Source organism: Setaria viridis, chromosome 5, assembly GCF_005286985.2.
Source record: "Setaria viridis chromosome 5, Setaria_viridis_v4.0, whole genome shotgun sequence".
NCBI lineage: Eukaryota > Viridiplantae > Streptophyta > Magnoliopsida > Poales > Poaceae > Setaria > Setaria viridis.
The window spans coordinates 35,650,065-35,665,502 of NC_048267.2; the positions used below are offsets into that span (position 1 = coordinate 35,650,065).

General features: G+C 45.2%; 2 protein-coding genes across 2 annotated transcripts; both read left to right on the plus strand.

Annotated features, from left to right (window-relative positions):
* Window positions 1-849: 849 nt before the first annotated feature.
* LOC117857695 (profilin-A) lies at window positions 850-1,972 on the plus strand. Its single transcript, XM_034740514.2, has 3 exons — window positions 850-1,124; window positions 1,243-1,380; window positions 1,481-1,972. Exons 1-3 carry the CDS (start codon window positions 1,002-1,004, stop codon window positions 1,613-1,615), a joined length of 396 nt encoding a protein of 131 aa, XP_034596405.1. The 5' UTR covers window positions 850-1,001; the 3' UTR covers window positions 1,616-1,972.
* Window positions 1,973-10,072: 8,100 nt separating this feature from the next.
* On the plus strand, window positions 10,073-13,705 carry LOC117858182 (cathepsin B-like protease 3). The gene is made up of 12 exons (XM_034741203.2): window positions 10,073-10,229; window positions 10,308-10,410; window positions 11,032-11,109; window positions 11,192-11,272; window positions 11,356-11,512; window positions 11,651-11,655; window positions 11,749-11,823; window positions 11,928-12,053; window positions 12,473-12,691; window positions 13,023-13,136; window positions 13,228-13,263; window positions 13,349-13,705. The coding sequence occupies exons 2-12, from the start codon at window positions 10,348-10,350 to the stop codon at window positions 13,475-13,477; spliced, it is 1,083 nt and encodes a 360-aa protein (XP_034597094.1). The 5' UTR covers window positions 10,073-10,229; window positions 10,308-10,347; the 3' UTR covers window positions 13,478-13,705.
* The last annotated feature ends 1,733 nt before the right edge of the window (window positions 13,706-15,438 follow it).

Sequence of the window (15,438 nt, forward strand, 5' to 3'; positions counted from 1 at the left end):
TGAGATTATAGTTCTGCCAGTAATCTTTGGACGGCACATTATGTAGTCTTCTGCAAGCGTGGAACACGCATGCGGGTGGGGACTGGATGGATGAGAATAATAAGGTGGCAAGTGCTTTGCCAAATCCCTGTGGAGGAGCTGGACCATCAATGTATTGTACAAGGGAGCTCCAGCGTCAGTTCTCAGAGAGAGGGAGGTCCCGGAAGTTCATTATTATGCTTGACGCGTGTTCTAAATTCTGATGCCTCCTTTTCATCTGTTTAGGCTTGCCTCTCCGCTGTCGATGATTCATGTGAAATCAGAAAAGATGCAGCCAATATTGGGGGCGTCTCCGTCTTAAGCCTGATGCAACACATGCACCCCCATCTGATGCTAAGATTAAACTCATGACTTCGCTGAATGTTGGATGTAAGTTCTAGTAGAATTTTCTGAAACAATTTCTCTACTCTAGTAATAACCAGCAAGGAAAAGGGAAAAAAAAGGACAGGCTTGGAAATTATTTCTGGGCTAAGGAAGCCCAGCCCAGCACCGGCAGCTTGGCGAGTGCTTTCGGCCAGGTGGGTTGTACCGTGGCATGCTGGAAAGTAAGATTCGGATGGCCCACCACCACTCGGGGCAGTACACACGAGTTGCCGGGCCGAGGGCCCGTCGTCCAGCCTATCTCCCGCGTCCACCCCACCACCACCCCCTTCCTCTCTGTGGCGTTGGCTGGCGGTGGCCGGTGGGGGCGCGACCCGTGTGGCGAGCCGCGCACCAAAGGTGGGGGCGAGGTTGAAGGGCGAGCTAAAGATGGAACGGGTGGTTGGGAGGCGGACGCAAGTAGTGGCGATCCAGTCCTCCGCCTCGCCGCGCGCCCCGCGCCCCTATTTATACCGCGGCCATCACCTGCGTACGTGAGCGCTACCACCACCACCACCACCACCACCAGAGACAGATCGAGCCCCGACCGCCGCCGATCACCCTCGGGTCACAGCAGCAGCAAGCCCCCGCCGGACGGCAGGATGTCGTGGCAGACGTACGTCGACGAGCACCTCATGTGCGAGATCGAGGGCCACCACCTCACCTCCGCCGCCATCATCGGCCACGACGGCACCGTCTGGGCCCAGAGCGCCGCGTTCCCGTCGGTGAGTGGCTCCGCCGCCTGCGTCCTTGTTGCTTTTCCGTCGACGGCCGATCAGATCGATCGATCACGGCTCTGACGCGCGGTTTCCTGTGTGTGTGATCCGCGTGCCCTCCACCCAGTTCAAGCCAGAGGAGATGGCCAACATCATGAAGGACTTCGACGAGCCCGGGTTCCTGGCCCCGACCGGCCTCTTCCTCGGCCCCACCAAGTACATGGTCATCCAAGGCGAGCCCGGCGCCGTCATCCGCGGCAAGAAGGTACGCGCCGATCCGCCGCATATCACGCCCTCTCCTCTCATCGATCGATCTCTCCGTCGGCCGGCCTAGCTCCCTCCGGTCCTGATCTTAATTTTCGCAGGGATCTGGAGGCGTGACCGTGAAGAAGACCGGGCAGGCCCTCGTGATCGGCATCTACGACGAGCCCATGACCCCCGGGCAGTGCAACATGGTGGTCGAGAGGCTCGGCGACTACCTCGTAGAGCAAGGCCTGTAAAACGGATCGCCCGTCCACGGTTGAAGAAGCATCCATCAGCAACAATACAACCGCCAGCACGTAGTAGTCTGTGTCTACGCACGCATTTTTAGTCCCCACGCCCGGGATTGTGCGTGGCTCCGTTACCTCCGGCATTTCTTCAGTCCCCTGTCCCCCGCCCGTCGCCGATCATCAGAGAATATTTTCCTTGTTTGATTGATTGATTTGTTGGTGTCGTTTTGGCAAATAATTTTGTGATTTTTTCTCTCCCAAATTTGGTTGTCGTCGATTTGTGAACCCGGAACAATATATATATGTGTGATTGAACTGGTACTACCTATTCTTTGTAATACGAGAATGTGTATGTATTTCGTGCAATTTCTTCTAAATTTCCATACAGAGCATGAAAACTACATAAAAAAACACCGGATATGGCCCTTTTGGCGGCATGGTGGTATCATTCCATTCACTCCAGCATGTAAGCAGATACCGTGAAATCTGTTGCAAGAGCTTCGCAAACTTGATTCCGCCCAACTCTCGGCGGTAACAAATCCCGAATATATATAATTATATATACGTGCGAGCAGCGCCCTGTCAACCGTGCGCTGCGTGCGTATGCGGCTGCAAATGCTGGATGCCTGGCTCGTGTCGGAGGTGTGTGCAAAGAGAGGGACGGCGTATACGATTGCGTTACGCCGGCATACCAAACAGAAACCGTATTAGCTTATGTTGTTTGCATTACCGGCGCTATCAGATGCCATTTGCGTTTACATTTCCATTCCTCAACCAAACAGCACCTAAGGGTGCGTTTGGCTTGGAGACAAGGTGGGACGGGATCATTCCGTTCCCATTTTTTTGGATGGGACGATCCTATTTTATGTTTGGTTGAGAGGGACGAGTCCGACCCAGTTCTTTGTTTGGTACGAGGGATTGAAGGAATGGGATGGATGACGATTTTAACACCGTTAGCCATAGTAAATGGACCCTACCTGCCATCTAAAAAGTGGACCCCACATGTCATTCTCTATTCAATGTTTTTCTTATATTTTCTTTTTTTGCTTGGCCTTATCCTTCTTCCACCCCGCCTCCCCCAGGGCCACGGCCGCGCCGTGCCTGGGAGCTCCTCCGTGCCCTAGGGCCACGGCCGCCGCCACCCCTTCCCCACCCCTCTACGCCCCTGGGCTACGGCCGCCGCCGCCCTTGCTCCACCCCTCGGTGCCCTTGTGCTAGGGCCGCCGCCGCCCCTGCTCCACCCCGCTGCCCCAGAGCCACGACCGTGCCGCCGGGGAACTCGCCCCTACCGACGACGGGCCCCGGCCGCGCCGCCCGGGGAGCTCGCCCCCGCCGGCCGAGGGCCCCCGCCGTCCTAGGGCGCTCGCCCCCGTCAACCTCGAGCCCAGCCGCGCCGCCCAGGGGAGGTCCACCCGATCGACCTCGAGCCCGGCCGGGCCGCCCAAGGGAGATCCACCCCGCCGGCCTTGAGTCGCGGCCGCGAAGCTCGGCCATGCTGGCCTCGAGCATCTCTGCCCAAGGTAGCTCGCCCCCGCCGGTCCCGAGCAGCGGCCGTCGTGCCTACGCCAGAGATGGGTCTCCGCCTCTCGGAAGGGTGGCGCGGTGGAGCTCCGGCCGAGCGCACGAGGAAGAAGACAAGGAAGAGCTTCGGTGGAGCGCACGAGGAAGAAGATGATGGCTCATGCTGTCGAATTGGGACGAGCCTGTCCACTCGTTTTGGGCGGACGGGGTCATCCCGGATCTACACCGAATATTCCCCTACAGGAATGGACTCGTCCTGATGTCTCCCAACCAAACACCACTAAAAAGGAGGACCGTCCCCTTCCGTCCCACTTCATCCTCGGAATCAAACACATGCTAAGTGGTCAGGTCTACAGGTCTAAGGCAAGGCACACTGCAAACTACTACCAGCACACACGGGAACAAAAGGGCTTTGAAGCTACAGGGCGAGCAATGCACTACCGCCCGGAATGCAGTTCGCAGTGTTCAGCAAGTGCCGGTCCGCGGCGTTCTGCTTGAGCAAGCGCTCGCGTGTCCCAGCACGAAGGCTAGGCTATGCTGGGCTCGGTTCTCGCCATCAGACTGACCCCTTTTCTAAGATGGATCCTAGCCACCAAACCGGGAGCTGAACATGTTTTTACCAGCATTAGGTAACCCAGCTTAAAGCATAAAAAGCTTGGCCTAACAGCTTATAACCTTTTCTCGTGGTCAAATCCTTTTCTCTTTCTTTTCCTTTTCTCTCTCACATATATCAGGTCCAGCTCCTTATCTTTTCGCATGAAGTATTCCTTAGAGTCATCTCTAACTAGCAAGGTGTCCTGCGCAAATAGTGCGGATAGCTGGATTTTTTATACTAATATTTTCTTTTAAAAAGATTTGATGGAAATAGTTGTCTTTAGTCATGTCATTTTAACATGCTAAAGTATCATCATGTTTTTTATTGTTATATTTTGTGACGTAACTTTTTAGAACATGAATTCATAAGAAAATGGAATAACTTATATAGAAACATATTTTTAGTATTTCTTGAAGAAATATAGCAATTTATACATTTTATTAGGAATATAATCATTTTAGATTTTTTATTAGCGATGTACAATTTTTGTGAGTTTTTTTATGATGATAAATTATCCAAATATTTTAGTAGTATATCTTAGTGAGTGGTTCAATGTACTACCAGAAGAAATAACTTCAATCTAATTTTGAGTTTGAATCCAAATACCTCTTAGTTGTTATCTTCTCCAAACCTGTTTTCCTTTCTTTATTTTCCAATCACCAGTTGCTACATTGTTGACGGCAGTTAGCGCGTCAATTGGTAAACCGTAAGCGCACGGATTAGTTGTAACTTTTTCCTTTGAGTATTCCCCTAAGGTTTATCAATCCGTGGAACAAGTGGATTGCTGACTCTCACTTTATACTAATCTTACTAATGAAATTAGGCAATATGGGTTGGGTAGAGAGACAAACTAATCTAAACTAAACAAGGAATAAGAAGCAAAGGTTGATACAAGATAGATAACAGAGATAGATATGCGTTCCCTCCCTAGGATCTACGTTCACATGAATATGCATCTATTACACAAATTGGTACTGCCTTTTCTAGCTATCATAGAGATTATGTGCTCGCTCGGCTCTTTCCCTCCTGCATACTGGCACTACACAGGGATACTCACAACTCCGCTCACACATCTATATCAAAGCATCCGCGGAGTCAAGCTAATCACCACGATTACCACAAACTCTACTAAGGACATATAAAGCGCTCACATATGTAAATAAAGCATTGCAATGATATAGATCATGAAGCATTGATAGTTATAATGTACATGTAGCAGTTACACATCAAGGATCAAACAAAATTCTAGGGATGAACAGAGGCTTTACCCCCATCATCTTACAGATATTGACGCAAAAGTGGTGAAGGAGACTCTTGAGAACGTGGTCACCGAAGATGGCGGCGAGGGGGGTGCAAGAACACCCTGGGACGATCGGCCTGAGAGCGGCGAGGGGGTGCAAGAACACCCTGGGCCGATCGGCCTCGGGCTCTCAGGCCGATCGGCTTGAGGGCTTCTTCGCGCCTCTTGCCCTTTGCTGGCGTTGGTCATTGCGGTGATATGATCTAATCCCTATTTTTCATCTTGTGACGGCAGTGACTAAATCTAAACTCGTCTTGATTCCCCTCCTTGTTGAATGTCTTGGTATTTATAGTTGGCGGCGTCAGTTGGGGTGCCTTAGAGGCTAAGTATCTGAAGAAAAAAAACCTAGGGAAGTCGCGGGCTTCCTCCTGGTGAAAGGGGGCGACGAACGGAGCTGAAAACGGGCCAGGCCGATCAGCCTAGACCCCCATAGACCGATCGGCCTGCCCTATTTTGATCTCCAATGCTCGGGTGTTTTATATGAAAGTTGTAGATCTCGTCGAGCCATGCAATTTTTCCTATAAATTCGCTCCAATCAGAGTTTGAATGAGGAAGATATGGCCCGTGCAAGTTTCAGCTCCTCCTGCGGGCATGCCGTTCAATGTTCGTGTTTGGACCTTCCAATATCCAAAGTTCAGGCCCAAATCCAACTTGTAGAATAATCCTTCATTTATATCGTATTTCCTTTGGTCCAAAACATAACACATATGTGAATCTGGGGTTATTTTAGGTGCCAAGTGGTGGGTTATTATAAGAATATGCCTGAAAATACTAGTTAATAGTGAGCATCAACAATCTTCCCATGCTTAAACCTTGCTCATCCTCGAGTAAGCCAATTCTTATTTTAAAAAAATCAGTGTTGCCTTCCAATATCATCCATGCACTTAGTTATACATGACAAGATATATTGCTCTCTTTTAAGTGTTTAGCAGTAAATTTCAAGTTGTGGCCGGCTTCTTTTTCAGGGCTAGTTGGATTCATGGCATTGCGATCGGTTGTGTCACTGACATGTGGGAGCTTTCAGGACTAGTTAGATTCATACCATTGCGATCGGTTGTATCACTGACAAGTGGGAGCCACCTCAGTCACTGACAATGGTATTTTTCAAATTATTGAAAATTGTAATGGCATATATGGAATTATCCCTTTTTTATTATGGAACATAGAATAGCAATAAAGAACAAGCGACAATTGTCGGTGTTTTATACCTAGCAACCTACCGAGGGGAATCCCGAGGTAGCAGATTGGTTGGTGGGGGATTGCCGGACCTGGAACTTGATGGTAAAAGCGAGGACACAAGACACAGATTTATATAGGTTCGGGCCACCAGAGTAGCATAATATCCTACATCCTATTTGGGGTGTTGTATATTGCGTCCTGCGCTTGGGTGTTGTTTGGTGTTGAGGATTTGATCCTCTGTTGTGGTTCTATGAGATCTTGACCTACAGATCTAGGGAACCCTGCCCTCCTTTATATACTCCAGGAGGCGGGACTACTAGTCGGTTATAAGGTAGGAGTCCTAGTAAGATTATAGAGGAATCCTAAGAAGGAGTCCGTCTTCTTCCCTCCTTGCGGGTACTAGGGATCTATCCTCGACAAGCCCCTGAGCGCTTCTTAGTTGAGTGTAGCAGCCTTCGAGTACTTTTCAGATCCTCGCTTAGTAGTTTTGGTGATTTTCGACTACTTTGTCTGGTTAAATCTTCAAAGTTCCTCAAAACTGCCATGAGGCTATGGTGTGCTCAAGTACATACATCGTATTGGTTTGTAATCTTCATTTTTGGGATATGATATGGAGGGCGGCGAAAGTCACACTCTATATGGAGTACCCCCGAGCATTAGGTTGAATCAAAGAATCAGGCTGAGAGTCAATAAAATCATGAATCTTCTTTCTTCGCCTTGAAAAAATCAACTGTTGGGTGTAGCTTATCAGCCCCCAAGCCTTGAAATGATTAAATAATCAATCCGAGGGTTTTTAATCTTCACGCAAGTCATCATCCAAGTAGTTTTGCGGCATCCAGCCCCCGAGCTTATGCGCCAGGTAAGCAGTAGGAACCACGCCGAATAGTTATTTGGCACTTAGCTCCCGAGCTTAGAAGCTAGCTGAGCCACTGGAGATATTCCATGTAGTAATTGGCACTTCGCCCTCGAGGTGGGAGCTAGTAGAGCCATTAGAGGTATTCTGAGCGTCCTAGAGAGTCGTCGCTGAAACTTGACATGCAAAAAGAGATGCATACATTATGTAGCATATTTGTATAATTTGAAACTACTGAAATTTATCCAGTGATGAAAGTAATGTAAATGTTGTGTGTCATGCTCTTGTTTCAACCATATTTTTCCAGCCTATTACGTTTAGGCTCCCAGTCCCTATTTAGCCATTGCCACTGGGTGTGAGATCTTTGTCTTGTGTACGCGTATTGGCACTACTGCTACGGAGATCTTTGTCTCGCGTCCTAACGTTTAGGCATGACAGAAAATCCGAGGTTTTCACGAATTGAGGTGTGTTCTACTCGAGTAGATTAACAACCGTTAAGAGAAGACATTGAAAATAAGTAGTCAGCATTGCGACAAAAAGACTACGTGATTGCGCGTAAAGTAATCATTGAGACTTTTCTGCTTTTGGCGAGGAGAGCGTGTGTTGCCGCGCATAAGATTTGTGCCTCCTTAGGGTGTAGCCGCTACGAGCCCCCAACACTCAGTGCACCAAACTCGTAGCCGTAGCCCCTGTTGGCGGAGCTTCTGGAACTCAGTGCACAAAACCCGTAGCTATAGCCTCCGTAATTCGATGTACTTAGCCCATGGTTGTCGGTTAACATGCCCCAGGAATAATTGGCAAAGTGTAGCTCTGGAGGGTAATTTCCATCCAGAGGCGTACACAAAAAAGTACTCGGCACGTTGCCCTGCATGCGAAAAACAAGCCGAAAAAATTATATAAAATAATTTAAAAAGTGACTTAGCTTGATTCGTGGATGAATGCCGACGAAGTTGTGACGATTGTCGATGAAGTCGCGACGGTTTTTGATGAAGCTGACTAGTCAGAGTTGATTCCGACTAGTTCTTGATCACATGTAACCCAACCTCCACTAGTTTGTAGTCAAGATGAGAAGTTCTAGGTAGTCACTATTGTGTTGCCGAGCGTTCTGGTGAAGCTAGAACAGTCATGCATGTTGAAGTCCCACGTGCATTTCTTGAGTACGTGTAGTGAAGAGGAAGCCGTTCTGGTACATATACTGAAAATCCAAAAAGTAGCCTTGCACGGAGAGTACTCGAGCTGATAGTTTCCTCGATCCGCACACGAGCAGTAGATGGAATATTGATTGGCTTTCATTGCTTTAGTATAGGATTTGGCAACCGGAGGAAATTAGCTTAAGATGCATCGTCGGTGACTTCGACTCGAAGACGGAAAAATAATTTCGCCAGTATTTTTCCTTCTCATGAGCATGGAGAAGTAGCGGATCATCATTCTTGAGCGACGCACGGTGCCACGGAGGATGATCAGCTATAGCAGTGCGACCAGTGCTGCAGCTTTTTGCATGCAGACGAGCCGACAACCGATTGATCTCCCGCAAGTTTCTCGTATCCGCTTCGACTTGGAACTCGGTGACTTACTTCGCGTCGAGTAGATTGATTTTGAAAATGAGATGCTTCAAGCTCGCCCGATGATCTTGACGATCACCCATACCTAGCGCCCGATTATCCTGAGGTAGCAGATTGGTTGGTGGGGGTCGCCAAACCTGTAACTCAAAGGTAAAAGCGATGACACGAGACACAGATTTATATAGGTTCGGACCGCCAGAATAGCGTAATACCCTACGTCCTATTTGGGGTGTTGTATATTACGTCCTGCGCTTGGATGTTATTTGGTGTTGAGGATTTGGTCCTCTATTGTGATTTTATAAGGTTTTGACCTACCGATCCAGGGGGCGGGATTACCAGCAGGAGTCTAGTAGGATTACAGGTATGAGTCCTAATAGAATTACAGAGGAATTCTAAGAGTCAATCTTCTTCCTTCCTTGTGGTACTAGGGATCTATCCCCGACAACAATAAAATACAATGCTCTTCAATCTTAAGTGAACTTCAGACCCTTATCTTGTTTCATCTTAAAGAACTTTTCTAAAAGATGCATATCCAACATAAATGAGATTCTCTTGCAAAAGTTTAAGAAATACTCATCTCATCCTGTCACTCAAGCCTATACTTGATTATTTTCAACTTATTCTACTCATATATGAAAGTGGAAGGTTTATGTGAAGCTTGATAGGTAAAAATAATCCTAGTAAAACATTATATGTGAAATATTGTCAAATTAAGAGAGATCTATTGAAATTACTAAGACTTGTCAAAAAGATCATGAAAAATAAATGAAAAGTGAGTAAAAGTTTGCTACTAGTGGGTATAAAAACAACTTCAGAAAAATTTAATCATACTCATCTTAATAGGTTGTGGACAAGGAAGATAATCACAAAAATATATATAGGTTTAGGTGGATATCCAACGAGGTTTGCAAATTTTCCAATGAAGAAAATCACGATGCATGGATAGTATAGGCTAGCAAAACAAAGGTAACACAAAAGTAATGGCTAGCTTCTAAGTCTCATACCATAGAAATCAATCCTAATCCAACTCACCAGAATATAAGTTTGCAATCTAAAGTCTTTATCATGAAAATGCATGCATGTATATAGGGTGCGTTTGGTAGAGCTCCACCTGATTCTGATTCTCTATGGGAGCTGATTCTCCAAGAGAAATGATTCATAGAGCTGATTCTCCAAGAGAAATGATTCTATGGCTAAAAGTGATTCTTTTTTATTCTTTTATTCCGAATTTGTAATACCGTTAAAGATTTCTTCGTGGATAAACTTTTTATCGAGAATCACCTTAGTTTAATCTCGGATAAAAAATAACCGAGATTTTTACTGAGAGTGCAACCTTTGTTTCCTCTCTCTCTCTGCGCTAATAAGCTCGTGCAAGCTAAGTTAGCGCGAGGCCCATCAGCTATCAAACTGGCCCAGCTTGGCCCACCTGCACCTCGCCCCTTATCCCCGCCGCAGCTTTTGACCGCTATCTCTTTCCTCCTTTCTTCTCCGCCAATCGTTGGTTTGCGTCAACAGCAGGAGCTGAATCCAAGCAATCTCTTGCTTGCGATACTTAAATATAAACACAAGGCTCCGACGCCGCGGGGAAGGAGGAGCAGCAAGCAAGCAACAAGGTACCCATCCAAGATCCGGGCTCCTCTTCCTCTTTCAATTCGATCCAATACCTGATCTCTCGTTTATGCAAGCTGCAGGGAGAGCCGTCAACTCAAGAGGATCGACAAGAACAAGAAGATGGGCGGCACACTGCAGCAGCAGCTGCTGCTCTTCTTCTTCCTATCTGCTGTCGCCCCGCAGGTCCGAGCCTATTCTTTCTTCCCTTCCTCGGCTCTCTCCCCATCGTCTGTTTGGCAACCAGCTGTTAAAGTTTAACACCCGTCACATCGGATGTTTGGATGCTAATTAGAAGTATTAAACATAAGCTAATTACAAAACTAATTGTACAGATGGAGTATAATTCGCGAGACGAATCTATTAAGCCTAATTAGTCCATGATTAGACAATGTAGTGCTACAGTAACCATTTGCTAATGATGGATTAATTAGGCTTAATAGATTCGTCTCGCGAATTAACATAGGGTTCTGCAATTAGTTTTATAATTAGCTCATGTTTAGTTCTCCTAATTAGCATCCGAACATCCGATGTGACACTGTTAAAGTTTAACACCTCGTATGCAAACACCTCAAGCTGAAATATATATTCTACTGCACAACACCAATAAAGGCAATAACCAAACGCTAAAAGTACCCAGTCGACTCCATCCTTTGTTTCTGGCACAGATCTGCTTCACACATAGAATAATTTAGTTGCTCGAGTACTGAAATACCACACCGTACTTGTAAGACCTGAACGCACTGCAGCCAGCAAGACAGACAGTTCTATCTACTTCTGCAATTTCATCAACTCATGGATGTGCAGGTAGTCAGAGCAGTAAAACCAATCCCAAATTCCAATCTCGGGGTTGAGGAGGGAGACAATTCCATAGGAATCATCCAGGTCATTCTGTTAATCTTCTTTTCCTTTCTCCCACTGAACCCACATCATCTCTTGTAGTTGCTCATGGTGTTGCATGTCGCAGAAGGACATCATACAGACGGTCAACAAGCATCCTGATGCTGGGTGGACGGCTGCACACAATCCTTACTTTGCAAACTATACTGTAAGTGAAATAGCATGCATAAAGCATTCATCATTTTATCTTTTCCCCGCTTGTTGACCATGAAACCATCACTGTTCCTGCAGATTGCACAATTTAAGCATATCCTTGGAGTGAAGCCCACACCACGGGATGCGCTGACTGATGTTCCTGCCAAAACTTATTCTAGATCACTGAAACTTCCAAAGGAGTTCGACGCCAGATCTAAGTGGTCTCATTGTAGCACAATTGGGAACATACTTGGTAAGTTTATTTGATCAACTCAATGCTAACTCCCTTTCAGCCTGAAATCTATTTTAGTTCCCTGATGAATGTACTGACACACCTCATTTCATCTTTATTAATTTACCAATCCTGTATGACACTGGTCTTCGTGAGCAGATCAAGTAAGTTTATCACAATAACTTAAATTGTTAAACGCCGTACGGAACGATGCAAGATGCTCATCGTATTCTTTTATCTTTGGTGGACAATGATAGGGTCATTGTGGCTCCTGTTGGGCATTTGGTGCTGTAGAGTGCCTCCAGGATCGGTTTTGCATTCATATGAACGTGGTGAGCAAATATAACTGAGATGGGTATTCTCATACTGTTGATATTAAACTAGCATTATTGGTCCTTTTCTTGCATGAATAAGCTATTGTTTCTTTTTCTTGCAGAACATTTCACTGTCAGTTAATGACCTACTGGCATGCTGCGGTTTTATGTGCGGTGATGGTTGTGATGGAGGCTATCCTATCATGGCATGGCGCTACTTTGTTCAAAATGGTGTTGTCACTGACGAGGTATTAGCCTACTCTCTACAACTTAACTGCCTGTGTATGCTCCATCAGTAATCCTAGTTCTTTGAAGAAATTTATGTGGATGGTACATCAATTACTAATGCAAGCTTTGACTAAACCATGCTAAAATATTATAGCGTAAATTTGAACTAGGATAACCTTTTTCCTCCCAGGACAGCAAGGCAGTAGTATAAGCAGATTGTAATCATCCATTGTCATGCTTAATTCTAAAAATTTCCCAACATGGTAAAGACACAGCATATTTATTTGTTGAGTCCAGGACAGTTACTCTGTTTGAGTTAAAAAATGTAATGATTTCATTTTGTATTGATAGCATAGAACACAGTATGAAATGGATGAATGATCAGGAAACTTTCAACCTGTTATACACAGAGAAGACCAACAGTTACACTCTTTTGCAGTGCGATCCATATTTTGATCAGGTCGGTTGCAATCATCCTGGATGCGAACCTGCTTATCCTACACCAGTGTGTGAAAAGAAATGCAAGGTGCGGAACCAAGTTTGGGAGGAAAAGAAGCATTTCAGTGTCAATGCGTACAGAATAAAATCTGATCCACATGACATAATGTCAGAGGTCTACATAAATGGCCCTGTAGAAGTTGCTTTCACTGTTTATGAGGTAATGTCCAGTTTCTTGTCTCAAGTTTTCCATGCATTGTACCAATGTTGTCAACAAATTTTTAGTAGTAGCTATCAAGGACTATGGGGTGTATTACTTTGAAAGGAAAAATACAAAATACAAAATCTTAGAAAGGCTATCTAAATAAAAGCTCAGGAAGAACAGGACAAAACCAGAACAAGGGAAAGAGTACCAACCAAACAAACGGATCAAGTATAGACAGTACTGTGGTTTGAGAACATTTTTAAGTCTTTGAAAATATATTATCTGAGTGAAAAGTGGCTCAGATTCACTTTTATTTTTCTGATTTGACAATGCAAAAATCTCTCAGGACTTCGCCCACTACAAATCTGGAGTATACAAGCACATTACCGGTGGCATGATGGGTGGCCATGCCGTCAAGTTGATTGGATGGGGAACCAGTGACGCCGGAGAAGATTACTGGGTATGCTGTTGGATCACCATATTATTATGTGCATTGTCAAACGATGAGGCCAGTCCCTAAGTTGTTTTGTTTCATCCTCTCTGCTTTTCAGCTTCTTGCAAATCAGTGGAACAGAGGCTGGGGTGATGTAAGTTTCTGGCGAATACCTAGCTTACCCAAATGACTATTTGAAATGCAGTATCATGTGTTGAGCAATCGGTAATGCTTTGCAGGACGGGTACTTCAAGATCATTCGAGGCAGAAACGAATGTGGCATCGAAGAGGACGTTGTTGCTGGAATGCCATCGGGAAAGAATATGGTTGGAAACTACGGCGGCTCCTTTGGAACAGCTGTAATTTGATTTGGTTGCTGCCCTAATCTGAAGTATCATCGGATACAATAGCTATGCATTTTTATAGCTGATGAAATTGGAGTATTGTGTACATGAGCACGTTGGCAAGGCTGGCAGGTTGCTGAGATGGCAACTCCTGTTCTGAATCGAAGTGATCAATTGATATGTAGCACATACTGGATAAGAAGCCTGTGTAATTGATCGACAGACAGACATAATAAGAAGCCTGCTGAATAACTGATGGAGTGCAAACTAATACTACAATACATGACATTACTGTGGATGGTTTCTCAGCAAGCAGGCGAGGAGGCTCCGACCTCAGTCTCCATAACAGCAGTCTCTGCTGCGACCTCTGGCTCCATAAGGTTAAGGTTAGGGACGAAGCTAGCTTCAAAATTACAGTGGTGCACCGCTTAAGGACTTAAGCGTACAAAAATATATGGCAGTATATGGTAAATATGAGTGTGACTAGTGGTAAAAAAAAATTTCCCGGGTGCATGTGCATCAGGCAAACTCAACGTTGCTTCGCCCCTGCATAAGGTCAAATTGGTCTATTTGCCATCTGAAACTAAAATTTGCCCACTAGCTTAAATTAGCGATAACCTGGGCCGACCGATCACACAGATTCAAATCGGCCACCGTGGGCTGACAACACAAGCCTTTTCTCTTTTTGTTCACAATAAACTCTCAAAACTTTGCTTTTCATTTCCTATTTTGAAAAAATAATACCGGTTAAATTTTAAAATAAATTTAGAAAAATACGAACAGCCGCGTTGAAAATTTAAAACCGGGTGAGCAAGTTCCATCGTAAAAAATCTTACAACTCACCTACGTCCCTTCTTTTTTCCTGTATAATCCACCCTGACCCTATACTTTTGTGAAAAGAGAGAACATCCGCCGCAGCATATGTATCCATCCGCTGTTAACTCAAACTGTACATTGTTGGACATATATTAGTATATTACTGACCTTTTTTTTATTTTTTGGGTTATCTCGGTTTCTGTGACATGATATCTCCGAAATGTGATGCTCTGCACCAGCACAGGAGGCCAACTTGTTCTTTGTTTATACTGCGCGTGACCTGCAAGTTGGAGAGTGGCACATTTACAGTTATTGCTGATTCCTCTGGTACAAATGGCAGCCGGTTGTTTTAGTACAAATTGCAGCCGGGTCCTAGAGCTGCGCGCACATGTTTGCTCTGAAGGCTGCAGCAGGCGAGAGCAAGGCAAACGAATCCAAGTTTGATCATCGGCTGCCGGTGGTTGCTGCATTTTGGTGCAGCAGCATATGGTTACCAGATCATGTATGGTAGTTATAGTGGCAGTTAAGGAGGCCTAGCTCGGTAGCACTATGATAGATCCAGCAAGTTCTGGAACGATCTTCTCAAACGAAGTACAAACCATCCTTCTGTGCTACTCTTCCGTTCCAAATTGCAAGTTATGTTAACTTTTCTAAATTTATAAATTGAAAAGATAATCAGGAGTATTTGGGACGAAGTTTAGTGAAATTTAAAGACTTTGCAGTTGATTTCGGAGGTGTTAGAGCTTGGAACTTCATTAGAACGAAGTATAAGCTTCAGGCTTCAGCTATTCAACCAAGGCTCAAACAGGTATATGATGGAATCTTAACCCCACTAACTATAATATAGCAAGGTCTTCTCCAATGGTTAGAATCAACCACTAGCTCATAGCAATAAAAAATGGTATAAGAGACAATTTGTCCAATAATTAACTCTTAGTACATAGCTTAAAATATAAATGAATCCACGTACCAGCCCTACTTAGTCTTGAAATATGTGTATGAGATTATTCTCTTGATCCTCTCTTTCTCCATCTTCCACCTAGATAAAATATTGTATTTTAATTATATGATATCATTGGAGGAGGCCTAACTACTCTTCGTTGGAGGTAGTATATGTGTAATATAGTAACATTCATGCACTGTCACAGACACAGAGTAACCGTTTCAAC